Here is a 14,901-nt window from a genome sequence, read left to right as displayed (position 1 = left end):
AGACGCAACATGGCGCACTCCTCGACCTCCGCTCCAGTCGACATCTTCGGGGACGTCGTCGAAGCTCCGGGACAGCAGGACATCGAACAGGAGGACGACGACCTCGTCAGCGCTTCCGAGGCCGACGACTCAGATGTGGAGGACATCACCCCGGCACAGCGGGTCGTGAATACAATTCCCCCTCCCACGCCGATACCGAAAAAGGCTTCGGTCACACCATCGCCTCCGGGCCTAGGCAAGACCAAGGACACTGCTTCTCACACCCCACCTTCGGGCCCGGTAAAGAAGCCTATTAAGCCTTCCGGCAGCTCGGGCTCGAGCCAGCCGACCACCGGTGCCTAGAAACACCCTTCGGCACTGAAGAAAAAATCGGCCTCCACCTCCACACCGAACCCAGCACCGAAGCCTTCGGGGTCGAAACCTGCCCCTCCGGCGCCGACCAAACATCACAAGACCCTCGGCACCGACACTCCCGTGCCGAGACCTTCTTCGGCACCGACCAAAAAAACGGAGATTCCAAGGAAGCACGGCTTCGACAAACCTAAAAAGCCGTCGGCCCCGAAACCTTAGGCGCCGACCGAACAACCAGTGTCACAGCTTTTCACACCGGATCCTTTGCAAATAACCCTCACCAAGGATCCAAAGACTGGACACTTGACATTGTCTTCAAAAAAGAGACACTTGGACAAGCCAGCTCCACCTCCACCTCCAAAGAGAAAGGACATTGCTACCTCTCCTTTCAGGGTGCCTTCCCCACCTCCTCCTCCTCCTCCTCCCTCTCCACCTCCACCACCTCATCGTTCCCCCCACCTTGTCTCCTGTCCCAGATGATTTTGGGGACCCTTACTATGACTCAGCAGATGTGCCACAAGATCCCACCCCTACTGGATCTCCAGACCCATGGGATAATTATAACAATCCGGACATCCCAGATGTCCCACAAGATGACCTTTATCCATCTAGGCCATCCCCTCCTGAAGATTCCTTGGGTTTTCACCATTTGTTACAACAGGCGCCACGGGGTGGAGTTACATACTGACCCAGTGGAAGAGGATTTTCTCCTAGACACCTTTGACGATAAACATAGATCCACTGCCATTCTACCTATGTTAAAGGGCGTAATTAAACATGCCCCTGAGGTTTTTACAGACCCAGTCAGGGCCAGGGTCCTAAACCCTCGGATAGAGAAGAAATACAAAGCCGCCCCCACAGACCCTTCTTAAATTAAAGGCCCTGCACCATTAGATTCCCTAGTGGTGTCTACAGCTAGGAAGCGCTCAAATTCTCAGGCGTCAGGCGAGGCGCCCCCACCTGACAGAGTCCAAGCTCCTAGATGCGTCAGGGAAGCGCACTGCGTCAGAAGCGGCCAATATCTGGCGTATTGCCAATACGCAAGCACTGTTGGCCCGTTACGACAGGGCGCATTATGATGAGTTAGAGACCATCGTGCACCATCTCCCTGAAAAGTACAAGACTAGGGCTAATGAACTTATTCAAGAGGGAAAAACAATAACCAATACCTCGATACGATGTGCCCTAGATGCAGCAGATGCAACCTCCAGGGCCATAAACACCAGTGTCCTTCTCCGTCGCCATGCCTGGCTCAGGGTTTCAGGGTTTAAACCAGAGGTTCAAGCCTCTATATTAAATTACCCATTCGACCAAGATCATTTATTTGGCCCCAAAGTAGACGAAGCCCTCGAAAAAATGAAAAAAGATACAGACACGGCGAAATCTATGGGAGCCCTATAAACACAGACTCCCAGGCGCTCCTTTCGCTGTTCTTCCTTTTGGGGCATGGGCAGAGGCTACTCCTCGGACAGTGCATCCACGTCCTATAAATCCCCTCCTCAATCTACCTTCACGAAGGGTTATCAAAGAGGCGGATACAGAGGCATTAATAATAAGGGCAGAGGCAAAACAAATACCGCCCGCTCTGCCACACCTCCTGCCCAATGACTTTCCCCCGCTCCCTCCAGACCATTCCACTCCGGTCGGAGGCAGACTACAACATTTCCTTCACGTCTGGGAGACAATCACCTCAGACAGATGGGTGACACAAATTATTCAGTCAAGGTATTGCCTAGAATTAACATCTACACCCCCCAACATTCCACCCAGGCACCGCCCTATGTCGCAAGAACATACTGCGCTACTAACACAAGAGGTGATCTCCCTCCTGCAAAAAGGAGCAATAGAGCAGGTCCCCATAAATCAACAAAATTTAGGGGTCTACTCCCTGTACTTTCTAATTCCAAAGACAGACGAGACCCTACGACCCATTTTAGATCTCAGACCTCTAAACACCTACATTCATTCAGACCATTTTCACATGGTAACCCTCCAACAGGTTCTTCCACTTCTCTCCCAGAACGATTTTCTCACCACTCTGGACTTGAAAGATGCGTACTTTCACATCCCAGTATGCCAGTCTCACAGAAAGTACCTCAGGTTTGTGGTAGACGGACAACACTACCAGTTCAAGGTGCTCCCATTCGGGGTAACAGCACCAAGGGTTTTCACCAAGTGCCTGGCAGTAGTGGCTGCCCACCTCAGAAGACAGCACATTCACGTCTTTCCCTATCTGGACGATTGGCTGATAAAAGCCACGTCCTACCAACAATGTGTGCAACATACCGCCGCTACGGTCCAACTACTTCACCAGCTAGGTTTCACGGTGAACCATCAAAAATCCCACCTGGTACCATAACACACAAAACAGTATCTCGGTGCCACCATAGACACCACAAAAGCTATAGCCTATCCCAATCCTGCCAGGATTGCAAAAATACAGGCGCTGCGTCAAAAATTCCTATGTCAACACTCTCTCCCAGAAAGAGTGTTTATGCAGCTCATAGGGATGATGGCCTCTTGCATCTTTATAGTGCCCCATGCAAGACTCCAAATGCGTCCACTCCAAGAGTGCTTGGTGCGCCAGTTGAACCAGGCCCAGGGACAACTGACAGATCTGGTGTTGGTAGACGGTCGCACCCATCGCTCTCTGCAGTGGTGGAACACCACAAACCTTTCCAGAGGTCGACCGTTCCTGGACCCGGTCCCACAAATAATCCTAACAGCAGATGCATCGCTCTCCGGCTGGGGAGCTCATCTGTTACATCTCACAGCACAGGGCACGTGGACGCCGCAACAGAAGTTACTCCACATCAATCATCTGGAGTTACTGGCGATCTTCCTCGCCCTAAAATCCTTCCAGGCGCAGATTTCAGGCAAGACAGTCCTCATTCGCACAGACAACATGACTGCCATGTACTACATTCAAAAACAGGGGGGCACACACTCTCCACAGCTCTCTCAGTTAGCACAGAGCATATGGAGATGGGCAATTCCACAAAAGATTTTTCTCCTAGCCCAACACATCCCAGGAGTACAAAACACCGTGGCAGATCTGCTGAGCAGGCAGACACAGTAGATCCACGAGTGGGAACTTCACCCACAGGTTCTTCACCCGTTCTTTCAGAAGTGGGGACATCCACACATAGACCTATTCGCCACCCACGAAAACAAAAAATGCCCAAGCTTCGCCGCCAGATATCCACACCCATTGTCCGAAGGCAATGCGATATGGATGAACTGGTCAAACAAATTTGCATACGCTTTTACACCTCTCCCACTAATTCCATTAGTGGTGCGAAAGCTACAGCAGCATTCCCTAACTCTGATCCTGGTAGGTCCTACATGGGCCAGACAGCCGTGGTACACCACACTGCTGGAACTCTCAGTAGAACCACACCAAAAGCTACGCCTCTCGCCATGCCTCCTAACCCAGAACCATGGAGAGATCAGGCACCCGGACCCAGCTCAACTCAACATTGCGATCTGGCTCCTGAGGTCCTAGAATTTGGATACCTTAACCTTCCCCCTGATTGCATGAACATTATCAGGGAAGCTAGGCGCCCTACTATTAGGGCGTGCTATGCAGCAAAGTGGAAAAGATTTGTGGTTTACTGCCACAACAACGCAATCAATCCTTTAAATGTATCCATACAGCACATTATATGTTATTTACTCCATTTACAAAGGTGTAACCTAGCATATACTTCCATTCGGTTACACCTCGCTGCAATTGCTGCCTATTTACAAAATAGGCAGCACCTCTCACTTTTCAAAGTGCCTGCCATCACGGCCTTTATGGAAGGCCTCAAAAGAGTAATTCCACCCAGAGTGCCACCCTCACCTGTTTGGAACTTGAATATAGTTCTCACACGGTTAATGGGACCCCCTTTCGAACCTCTACATAAGTGTGAGCTGCAATTTCTCACATGGAAAACAGCTTTTCTAGTGGCCATCACTTCCCTCAGAAGAGTTAGTGAAATACAGGCGCTCACTATACAGGAACCTTTTCTTCAGATGCATCACAACAAGGTTGTACTCCGCACCAATCCAAAATTTCTACCCAAAGTCATTTCTCCATTCCATTTAAACCAGTCGGTAGAATTACCAGTCTTTTTCTCGGAACCCCAAACAGTTGCAGAAAGAGCCTTACACACACTGGGTGTTAAAAGGGCTTTACTTTATTACATCCAGAGAACACAACCTTTCAGAAAAACCAAACCGCTATTTGTTTCCTTCTCCCCACCACACAAAGGCAACCTTATTTCCAAATCAGGGATAGCTAGGTGGATTGTAAAATGCATACAGATTTGCTACCACAAAGCAAAACGAATGCTATCGGTTCCCCCTAAAGCCCACTCTACAAGGAAGATAGGGGCTTCTATGGCTTTCCTAGGGAACATACCACTAGATGACATCTGCAAGGCAGCGACATGGTCAACACCGCACACCTTCACAAAACATTACTGTGTAGATGTGCAAACCAAGCAACAAGCTAGTGTGGGCCAAGCTGTACTAAAAACACTGTTTCAAACGACTGCAACGGATTCCGGTGGTCGCCGCTAGGGTTGGGTACTGCTATATAATCTATACACAGTGTATAATCTGCAGCTCATATGCCTCGAACGGAATATGCTACTTACCAGTATGCATCTGTTCTTGGCATGTAGAGCTGCAGATCTATACACGCCCACCCGCCTCCCCGGCTACCTGTATCCGTTCCAGTCTTATCTTATTCAGATACAATACACATGGGTTTCTTTACTGTTACTACTACGCTCCATCTTTCCCTGCTGGCGAAAAACAATCTTAGGATGGAGCCGAAGCTCATGCGCAATACGAACCAAAGGAGGAGTCACCGAACTCGTGACTTCCAAAGACTTTCCAAGAGGAAAAACAAACTGCAAACATCCGGGCCCAACACCAGATGGCGATCTATGCACAGTGTATAGATCTGCAGCTCTACATGCCAAGAACAGATGCATACTGGTAAGTAGCATATTCCTTATGACCTGTCGTAACATTAACAATTGAGTACTGTTTTAAATTTGATACAAATAAAGCGACCATGCATTCAGCAAATTTAAACATAGCTCAAGCACCTGCTATAGCTGAACGTCAACCTACTACTGGAGAAGGGGGGCGAGAAGTGGCACCCATTTATCAGGCAATATGAGCTAAATTCCACACATTTGGCCATGCTAGTGCAGTGGTTCCTTATCTGGGGTCTATGACCCCTTATACTTTATTATTCTGCTATATCTGAAAGAAACACGTTAGTTATAGATTTCTTACCTTAGAATTACCCCTAGGTCTCAGACTGGATCTGGAAAGTTTTTTAGTCAGCAGTACCGCTGCACGTCGGAAGGTGGCGTCGGTTGGCTCTGCGTCCATCGTTGGCGCCGTAGTCGCCGGGATAACATCGCAGTAGCTACTTAGATGCCACCCTCGCATGCTGATGTCAGTTCTTTCTTTTTCCAGCAGCCAGCGCAGAACCGGAGAAAACGGTACCTCCAGTCACTTTTTGACAGTTTTTTTTCTCAACTTTTGTCTACTTCTTGTTTGAGTATCGACTCCTGGTGCACGAGGGATGCGCGGCTTCAGGGCTTGCCGTTCCTGTACCCAACTGATGTTGACTGATGTCTGTTATGGATCAGCACCGCGTGTGTCTCTTTTGCCTGGAGCGTGACCATGACCCCAAGTCGTGCTCCGACTGCCGGTCGATGGCGCCGAAGGCTTTGCGGGAGCAGTCCCGGAAGCTGCTTGGGCGCCGGCAGTCGGCTCTTCTCGTCCAAGTCATCAAAGTCTTCACACTCTGGGTCGGGTAAGTCGAAGCACAAAAAGAAGTCGAAGAAGCATTGTCGCTCTTCGACTTCTCCCCGTCGGTCGGCGTCGACCCCGGCCTCCATCCTGAGGTGGAGCCAGACCGACATTGCTCGACCCTTTAACTGATCAGGTGGAGTCTGAGAAGGACTGGAGGGAGGAACTGGTGGATGCCAGTGGTCTTGACACATCTCCTGACCTTGGCATGTTGTCTCCTCCTACCGTGGCTACGGAGGAGGGAGCGTCATACGCAGTGGTGTTGCGTAGGGCGGCCGAAGCCCTCAACCTCGAGCTTCGTACGGTGGCGGTCAGGACGAAGCTCCTGACAGAGGTGCTTCAGCCGGCAGTGAGCTCTTTGGAGCCCCTGCTGCCGTTCAATGAGGCCCTTACCGACGTCCTTTTGGGCATGTGGCCCAGGCCCAACACGATAGGATGATTGCGGCTAAGTTTACCATCCGTTGTGGGCTGGATACCGCCGACTTTCTAGGCAGGACTATTTCCATGTCTGTAGCCCTTCTTCGCTACGCCTGGAGATCTACTTGCCTTTCAGGGGATGTCCAGAACACCTTGATGGACATGCCTTTTGATGGCCGTCGCTTCTCAAGGACTCATGGGCTACGGCCAAGTCCTAGGGCCTCTCCAGCCGCCAAGCGTAGTCTGCTTTTCGCCCCTTTTGTGGCTACGGAAGGGATGCCCCACTACGTCCCACCCAGAGCCACAGGCCACAGCAAGTTGACCAACCTTTGTGCGGCTGGGGACGTAGGAACCAGCGCTGTGGTTCAGGGTGCCAGCGGGCAGGCCAGTCCACCAACCCCCCTCTGCAGCAGCCTCCAAACCCTCCTAGTCTGACCTTTCGGGCCCATCAAACGCCAGTGGGCGGCAGGATTTGCCATCACCTCCCCCACTGGTGGACCATCACGTCGGACAGGTGTGTTTTGCAAATAGTCCGAAGGGGCTACTCCCTCCCCTTCAAGGCTACCCCTACAGCCATGCCACCTCAATACCACCGCATGTCTGTGGATCACCTGGGCCTTCTCCAACAGGAAGTTACGGCTTTCTTGGCATAGGGCACCAGCGAGCGCGTTCCTGCTCCAAAAGTAGGTCATGGTTGTTACTCCCACTACTTTCTGGTACCCAAGAAGGACAAGGGCCTGCGTCCTATCTTAGATCTCCGGAACGTCAACCGCTTCCTCCGGAAGGAGAAGTTCAAGATGTTGAAGCTCGCTCAGGTCTTGTCTGCCCTCGACCCTGGAGACTGGGTGGTAGCGTTGGACTTGCAGGACGTTTATTTCCACATCCTCATCCCTCAAAAGTGGAAGAGAGGCTCCACCTTCTGGACCCAAAACATGCGCTTTCTTTCTGTCTGCATCTCACACAGCAGTTCCGGGTGGATGACCAACTCTTTGTTAGCTACGTGGGTGCCAAGAAAGGTCGGGCCGTACACAAGCGAACCATCTCTCGATGGGTTGTTTTGTGCATCCAAACCTGCTACTCCTTAGCAAAGAAGGAGCCTCCTGTGGGGCTGCGTGCCCATTCTACCAGGGTGACGGCAGCCACTACGGCCTTGGGGAGAGGAGTTCCTCTACATGACATCTGTCAGACAGCTACATGAGCATCACTGCACACGTTTACCAAACACTACTGTCTGGACAGCCAAGTCCGGAGAGACGGCTTCTTTGGCCGTTCTATTCTCCAGGATTTTCTTGTGTGACCTTGGTTCGCAGACCCACCACCGGGGTTGGTATTGCCAGGGTATCTGTTCTCGGGTAAGGAATCGATAACTAACGTGTTTCTTTCAGATGAACAAGTTACTTACCTTCGGTAACGATATATCTGTAAGAAACATTAGTTAGGTATAGATTCCTTACCGCCCCACCCATCCTCCCCGTTCTGCGAACTGATTTCTTGGGTTAAGGACATCCTTTCAGGGCCCTAGTTTTGTGCACCAGTGGTCAGTGTCTTGCATGGCTCTGCGTTTCTGGCACGGAAATTCGTGTACAAAACTGACGTCTAAGTAGCTACCATGACGTCATCCCAGCGACCACGACTCCGACGGACGCGGAGCCGACCAACGCCACCTTCCGACGCGCAGAGGTACTGCTGACGAAAAATCTTTCCTGATCCAGTCTGACGCCTGTGGGTAATTCTAAGGTAAGGAATCTATAACTAACTAATGTATCTTACAGATCTATCGTTACCGAAGGTAAGTAACTTGTTCTTTATTATTTACAGTTATAAAGTATACATGTATAAAAAAAAATGCATATGAAATAAAAATTGGGAAAAGCTCTGAAAATGTGAAGGTATTTGAAATTGGAGAGTAAACATTAAATTGATTTCTTTAGCTTGAATTGTTGGAAAAGCCCAAGTACAGCAAACAACTCTGTGCCTCTCCACTCCTCTCCGCTCTACTCAACTCCTCTATGTTGCTCTACCCAACTCCTCTGTTGCTCTACCCAACTCTGCTCTGTTGTTCAACGCCACTTCACACCATTCTCCTTTACGCCACTAACTCTTAGCCATGCTGAACTGCTGCCACGCTACTGTATAACATGGCTCAAAGATTTTGGCAAATCAATAGCTCTCACATATTCAAGACCTATTGGCTTTACAAATGCTTGTTTGTGTTTGCACTTGCTTGCACAGGAGGAGCTACCGTCCACTTTTCCCTAGCTACTCTGTAGGATATCCAAATCTTATTTTACAATACAACCTTATTTAAAACTTCCCTTTTTCCCTGCAAAAATATTCAATACTCTGCAAGTCGAAACAATGTCTGATTGTTACTATGAGATAACCTTGATGTTTGGATTTCGCTGGAATAATGATCAGTAATGAAAGGTCTTGAAAAATAATAGGCTGTTTTCTTAGTCTTTGAGGCTGTGGGTTGGGATTAATGTAGTCCTCTTGGTCTCTTCAGCCGACCGGTAGCTTCAATCAACAAGCCACTGCTCTTGTGATCAAACATGAAACTGGTTGCCCTTGCCATTGCTATCATTACTAAATAGTTGATTTGGCTGTTGATTTTAAAAAGTTGTTCTCTAGGGGCTCTGTTCACTAAGCATTGTATCCCGGAGTAGGTGTGCCTTACTACTGTACAATGGGGAATAAATGAATGTTAACTCACACCTACATGCTGAAAGGTCTTTGTGAATTTGACAAATAGAGGACGAGACAGTTATGTGTCTCGCCCTATAAAGTAGTTTTGAATTCGAGGTCTTTCTAAATCTACTAACATGTTGGTAGCTAGAATTTGGACAGGATCCACTTGAAAATTAAAATTTCTTTAAAACGTTTTTTTTGTGGATTGGTTTTACACATTTGTCAAACTGTAAAAACAATTTCCTGTATCCATGTCAAAAAGTAGAATAAACATTTTGAACCTTCCATTCAGTCTTCATGGGCTGCGGTACTACTGGAGAATAGGAAACCTGTTGGTGACTTTGAGATAGACTAGTGAGAGTGGAGGGAAAGTACCATTTTGAGATGGACTTAATATGGTTTGGTGTACACAAGCCTGAGCTCTAATAAATATTGAAACTTGTTTTCTCCTTTTAGATGAGGATGAGGATGAAGATGATGAAGAAGATTTTGAAGATGACGATGAATGGGATGATTGATCAATATATATATACATACATATATATGAATATATATTATATATTTTTTTTAAGGTGAATGAATACTAAACACTACTTCCTGTCTATGAATACTGTAAAATTATCATGTAAATGTTCTACCAATTTGCTGTATATTTTTGTTGCCTTTTCGCTTTTTTAATAATCTGTGCAATACCTCAGTCTGATCAGTAAAGTTTTGTCATAACCATCCAAGATACTCCCACTTGATGAGCGCAAGTTTACATCGTTATGTTGATATGTAAATGTTCCATTCCATGAATCAAATAAGGGAGTTTCAATGTAACGTATGAGAACGACAAAACACTTCTAATTGTAAGTTATAATGCAAAAAGAAAACACTATTTTCATACCTTACTTTTCTGTATCTAGATTTTCGTATTAAAACTTAGTAAGAGCACTACACTATTTTTTAAATAATGCTGATCTTTTTATTTAGCCTCCTCGTTGCAGAGGGAGTGCTGCATTGGAGGTCGAGGCGAATCTAACTTTTTGCACGATTTTTAGCACACTACATTTCTGTGCAAAACAGCATTTCACTAAAATACTACGAGACTGCGCAGAACCTGGCATGAACTGTTAATGTGTCTTAACCCATGCTGCAGCGAGATCCGCTGTTGAATGGCAGCAATATTTAAAACATGCATTAATTAAACCATTTGGCATACTTTATTTAATTGTGCCCTACTTGCTCTTTATTCTAATTTGAATTAAAATCACAGTTTTACTGTATAGGGTAGGTGTATTCAGATACCGAGCCATTTTCAAAATGAATGTATCTTATAATTGTTAATGTTGATAATTAATTTCCGGCTTTGGGGATGCTTTTTTGGTGATTGAGACTGTAGGGCTTATGTTTCCGTCAATCATGTTCAATGAATTTTAAAAGTGTCAAGAACTTGGAAACCTGATTTTCCTTTGTATAGTGTGCGTTAGACACCACACAGTAACCGTACAGAATGTTAACATTCAACGACCGCAGTTGTATATGTATACTTAAAACCTATAATTGTCATTTCTTTCAACTGTACAGTGAGGAAAGGTATATATGTACATGTGTGCACACCGCTATACAGTCTACCGCCCGGTTAAAGAAGCAGTTTACCCTAGTATCGTCCTATAGAATGCACAATCATAGTGAACGTTAAACACTAGCTTTAAAGCGAGAGCACACTTACCCTTCAAAAAGCACTAAATGTACAGCTCAAGCTTTAACTTCCACTAGCAGGCCTTTATAGAAAATGTTTGAACGGGTGAAATCCAAATTGGAGAGTCCCAATAGCTGAACATAAATAGAAGTTGTGTAATTACGTCTAAATGCAAATAAATGATGTATCTAGGTCCAACGGTTCGAGGATATCAGAAGACAAGTGCGAAGCAGAGCTGAAGTTCACTTGATCCTAATAGGCTGAGCCTTTGTGGTCTGTCTTAAGTAAATGAAAAATATATTGTACCTGCAAACTGTTGTGAAAATAATGATGCACAATGTTACCCGCATTAATCCTGCAGGCTCAAAATATGCATATTTGAGCTAACTTTACATTTAATGTAATCAACGTTACTATATGTGTACAGGGCTGGGGAAAAATAAAATCTCTTGCAGGTTTCGAATTGGTGCACAAAAATTGGATTCCAGCTTTTTTGATCGTCTCTTGGTTGGGTTGTATGTTTCATAGATTTATCAAAAATATGGTGTAATTTCAAGCCATGATCTCAACTCTGAAATATTGACAATGAGTGGTGTTTTATTCCGCTGCTCCAGGAATACATTTAGTTTTATTTTACATTCACATAATGTAATTAAGCCCCACTCGAAAAAACTTGCATTCAGGAGAACTCTTTCTCACGTTCATGTTATTTTTCCATAAAGTGCTATATCTGCCCAATTTATGGCCTCTTAGCACTACGGATGACCAGACGGAAACGAGCAAAAGTTACAAAAAATGTAACTCATTGAGTGAGTTAATTTAACTTCTGGTGTGTTGCTGCAGAGCATCTAAAACAGAGTATCCTTTAAACATAGCAGCAGATAATAACCCCATGCCTTTCAAGGAATGTGCGATCCTCTGCTTTTCTTTTGCACTTCAGCACTTAAACAGTGGGCACAAGATACTCTTTCATGGCATCAGATAACTTAAACTGCTGTTTTTTAAACCACAAACAATCATTTATGCACCTGTTAATTGCTTCTTTCCCCACAGTATTTGAATTTAACTAACAGAACCTATTAGCATGAGGCTTTTGCATCTTTATACCGTATGCATAGGCGGCATCTGCTAATCACTTATTGTCTGAAACTGCAAGGGCTTAATATTCAGTTGTTTTCACTCGTCAAACATACTTGGTTTGTATGTAATTTTTTTTAAATGTACAGTGAATAGAACGTTGCACTGGTGGCAATTTATCATGGAGCTTAATAAAATGTATTTGGTCCAGACAGTGTTCGTCTCTTTCTGCCATCACTGTTCAAAGTACATTTGTACAAAAATAGGAAGGTCAGAATGCAACATGTATGCTTTAAATGCTGTGTGAACATTACCCTACAATCACAAAGCAGTTATTAATAGTATAAATCTGTATTGCTGCCATGTCTAGGGAAAGTTGGCACACACCACTGAATCAACACACAATAAGTTCAAAAATATAACAGACTGGCAAATCCCTCAGCTGCTGGAGCTCCCTGCACAGCAACTGGTGTTGCAAGTAAGTGATGCATTAACTTTTCAAGGTCATGCCACTGAAGAGCCCTTCTCTTGCCAAAAAGCAATAGGACCATATCCGATCACAGTGTTCTGCAAAGTGCGATGGCTGGCAGTGGTCTTGGGAGGGCAGTTTCCCATACTTTGGAGATATCTGGCAGTTGTGCGCATGTATAAAGCGCACGCTAGAATTAACTTTGTGTGTCCTGTAGGTTTAGGTCTGAATTTGTGCTCACGTTTTCATGAGGCTGATGCATTCTTTAAGGAAAGCGAACTGAATAAGCTATCTGTTGAATTTAATTCACATAAGAGGCACAACTAAACTATAACGTGTAGGACGGTACTGCGACTATCAGATGATAACGAGTCCACTGAGGCCACTAAACCATGCTGACTAGCAAAGGGAAGTGGGGGAACCAGAAAATCGAGACTAATTAAGCAACAGCGACGTAAAAGAATAACAAATTTGTTTGTGTTTTGTGAGCAGGAAGTCTGTTTTAGTGCAGGATATGTGCTAGGATGCCAAGAAAGCTATACAGACCACTGAAAGCACAGGTGGTTGACTAGTGCTAGATTGCAGATTGTGTTATGCTTAACATGATGTACTCGAGCCTCTACAAAGGTGAGCCTACCGGTCTGTAAGGTGCATTTTGCTGCTTGGCCGAGCCCAATGCTCAACCCTGTAAGAGGTGTCCCAGTAGTGAAGGAACTCAAGTTAGTGTAAGGTGGTTCTTTCTCCCCCAATAATAACAAAGGTAGTTTACTTAAGAGCAAGTGGTAAACCTTGTTATGGTGTTGGCTTCAACTTATATAGAAATGTTGGTAGGATACCTGTAAAATAAAGGGATCACTTCACTTCATATTAAGGACACAGCTTCCAGTCGAGGTCATTTCACTTGCTAATATTTAGTATTAGGTGTTTTAGTCTAAATAGTTGTGGACTCAAACCTAGACCATAATATTCAGATTGCATAAGGTTCTCACACAAAAGCCCAAGACTAGAAACCGTGCCGTAGTGTCATGGAGTCAGGTGATCACCCTAATGTAAATGGCAGCCTCACATAGAACACCACAGGAAGAAAGATGGCAGGCCCTTTCAGTTATTTACTATTTATGCTTTGCCCAGTATAGAATGTCTGTGGGACATTCACATACAATGTATAATGAGCAAGTGCAAAATATAACTTGGAGAGCTCCATGATTAAAAAAAGTTTCCTAAACATCCCGCCGGCTATGGTTACCACAGAAAGTGCCACTCAATTGGTAATCACTATAATAGTACACTGTAGTTTTAATGTGCCACATTTAAGTTGGTTTTGTGTGAGCAGGCTTAGGTCACTGAGGTTTCTTTTCAGCTTAGTGTTTGATTTTCATCTGTCAGTTACCCTTCTGAAAATTCCTATTTGTTGACTGGGCTCAGGAGTTGTTACACAGAACTAGAGACTTAAGTAAGGTAGTCTTAGTTCACTGTATATTTATGAAAACGCTATTTTGTAACTTTTTGTTGTTGTGGAAAATGTATTTATTAGTTTCTACACATCAGTCAATATGATAACAACATAGAAGCACATCATACTAATGTACATTGGAAATACATTGTGGGGTAGAGAGCACCATCATTGAATGACATAATCAAAAATACCATAAATCTTCACAGTAAATGCGCACATGTAAATTAAAGGGCGTAGCGTAGGTGAGGGGCATACGTTGTAGTGGGAGAGGGAGGGACTGAGAGGAGGGGTAGGGATAAAGAACAGAATTAATCTGAAAGGTCATGTTTAAGGGTGCGTAAATAGTCTTGCAGGGGTTACCAAAGATCTATAGGGATTGGAGTACAGGATAGTCCTCACTGACACTATCGCAATATGTCATGCTTTTAAGCCAGGCTGAGGAGGTGGGAACCCAGTTGCTGCCCCAATGTACCACAGTTTCATGCTTGGCCAGCAGAAGTGCCGTTGACACAAGTCGGTGTGTGGGTTTAGGTATATCACTAGTGTACCCCAGGAGAGCTAAAAGGGGATCCGGCACAACTACAAAACAGCCATGGTTGAAATATGGGTAAAAACAGATGCCCAATATGAGCATATTTTCATACAGGTTCATGTCAAATGTGCTAGATCTGCTTTGGGGGCCAAGCATTTAAAACAATGATTGGATCTTGTGGGATCGAATCTGGCAGTATTGGAAGGGAAGAGATAGGCACGGTGTAGGAATTTGAACTGCATCAACTTGTGTCTGTGGTTGACTGAGATAAGTTAGGTCTGCAAACAACAATAAGACCTTATTGTATATGTAAGAGGAACCCCAGGTCCACTCCCTCTCCCCCCAGTCTTCCGGTTGTGTAGTGGTATCTGGTTTCATAGCAAACCTGTATAGCCTGGAGATCCACC

At 45.5% G+C, this 14,901-nt stretch overlaps 1 protein-coding gene across 2 annotated transcripts in view; it reads left to right on the top strand.

The window, feature by feature from the left end:
• The window catches only part of WASL (WASP like actin nucleation promoting factor), a 321,008-nt gene extending 308,759 nt beyond the window's left edge, over positions 1-12,249 (top strand). For both annotated transcript variants that reach the window (XM_085654202.1, XM_085654200.1), the window contains one exon: positions 9,733-12,249. In XM_085654202.1, coding sequence (XP_085510328.1) covers positions 9,733-9,794 — 62 coding nt within the window. In that variant the 3' untranslated portion in view covers positions 9,795-12,249. The remainder of the gene's footprint in view (positions 1-9,732) is intronic.
• The last annotated feature ends 2,652 nt before the right edge of the window (positions 12,250-14,901 follow it).

Source organism: Triturus cristatus, chromosome 4_1 (assembly GCF_964204655.1).
Source record: "Triturus cristatus chromosome 4_1, aTriCri1.1, whole genome shotgun sequence".
In the NCBI taxonomy this organism is placed as follows: Eukaryota; Metazoa; Chordata; class Amphibia; order Caudata; family Salamandridae; genus Triturus; species Triturus cristatus.
Note: the sequence above shows the minus strand (reverse complement) of the source record. Positions and strands in the feature narration are given on the sequence as shown.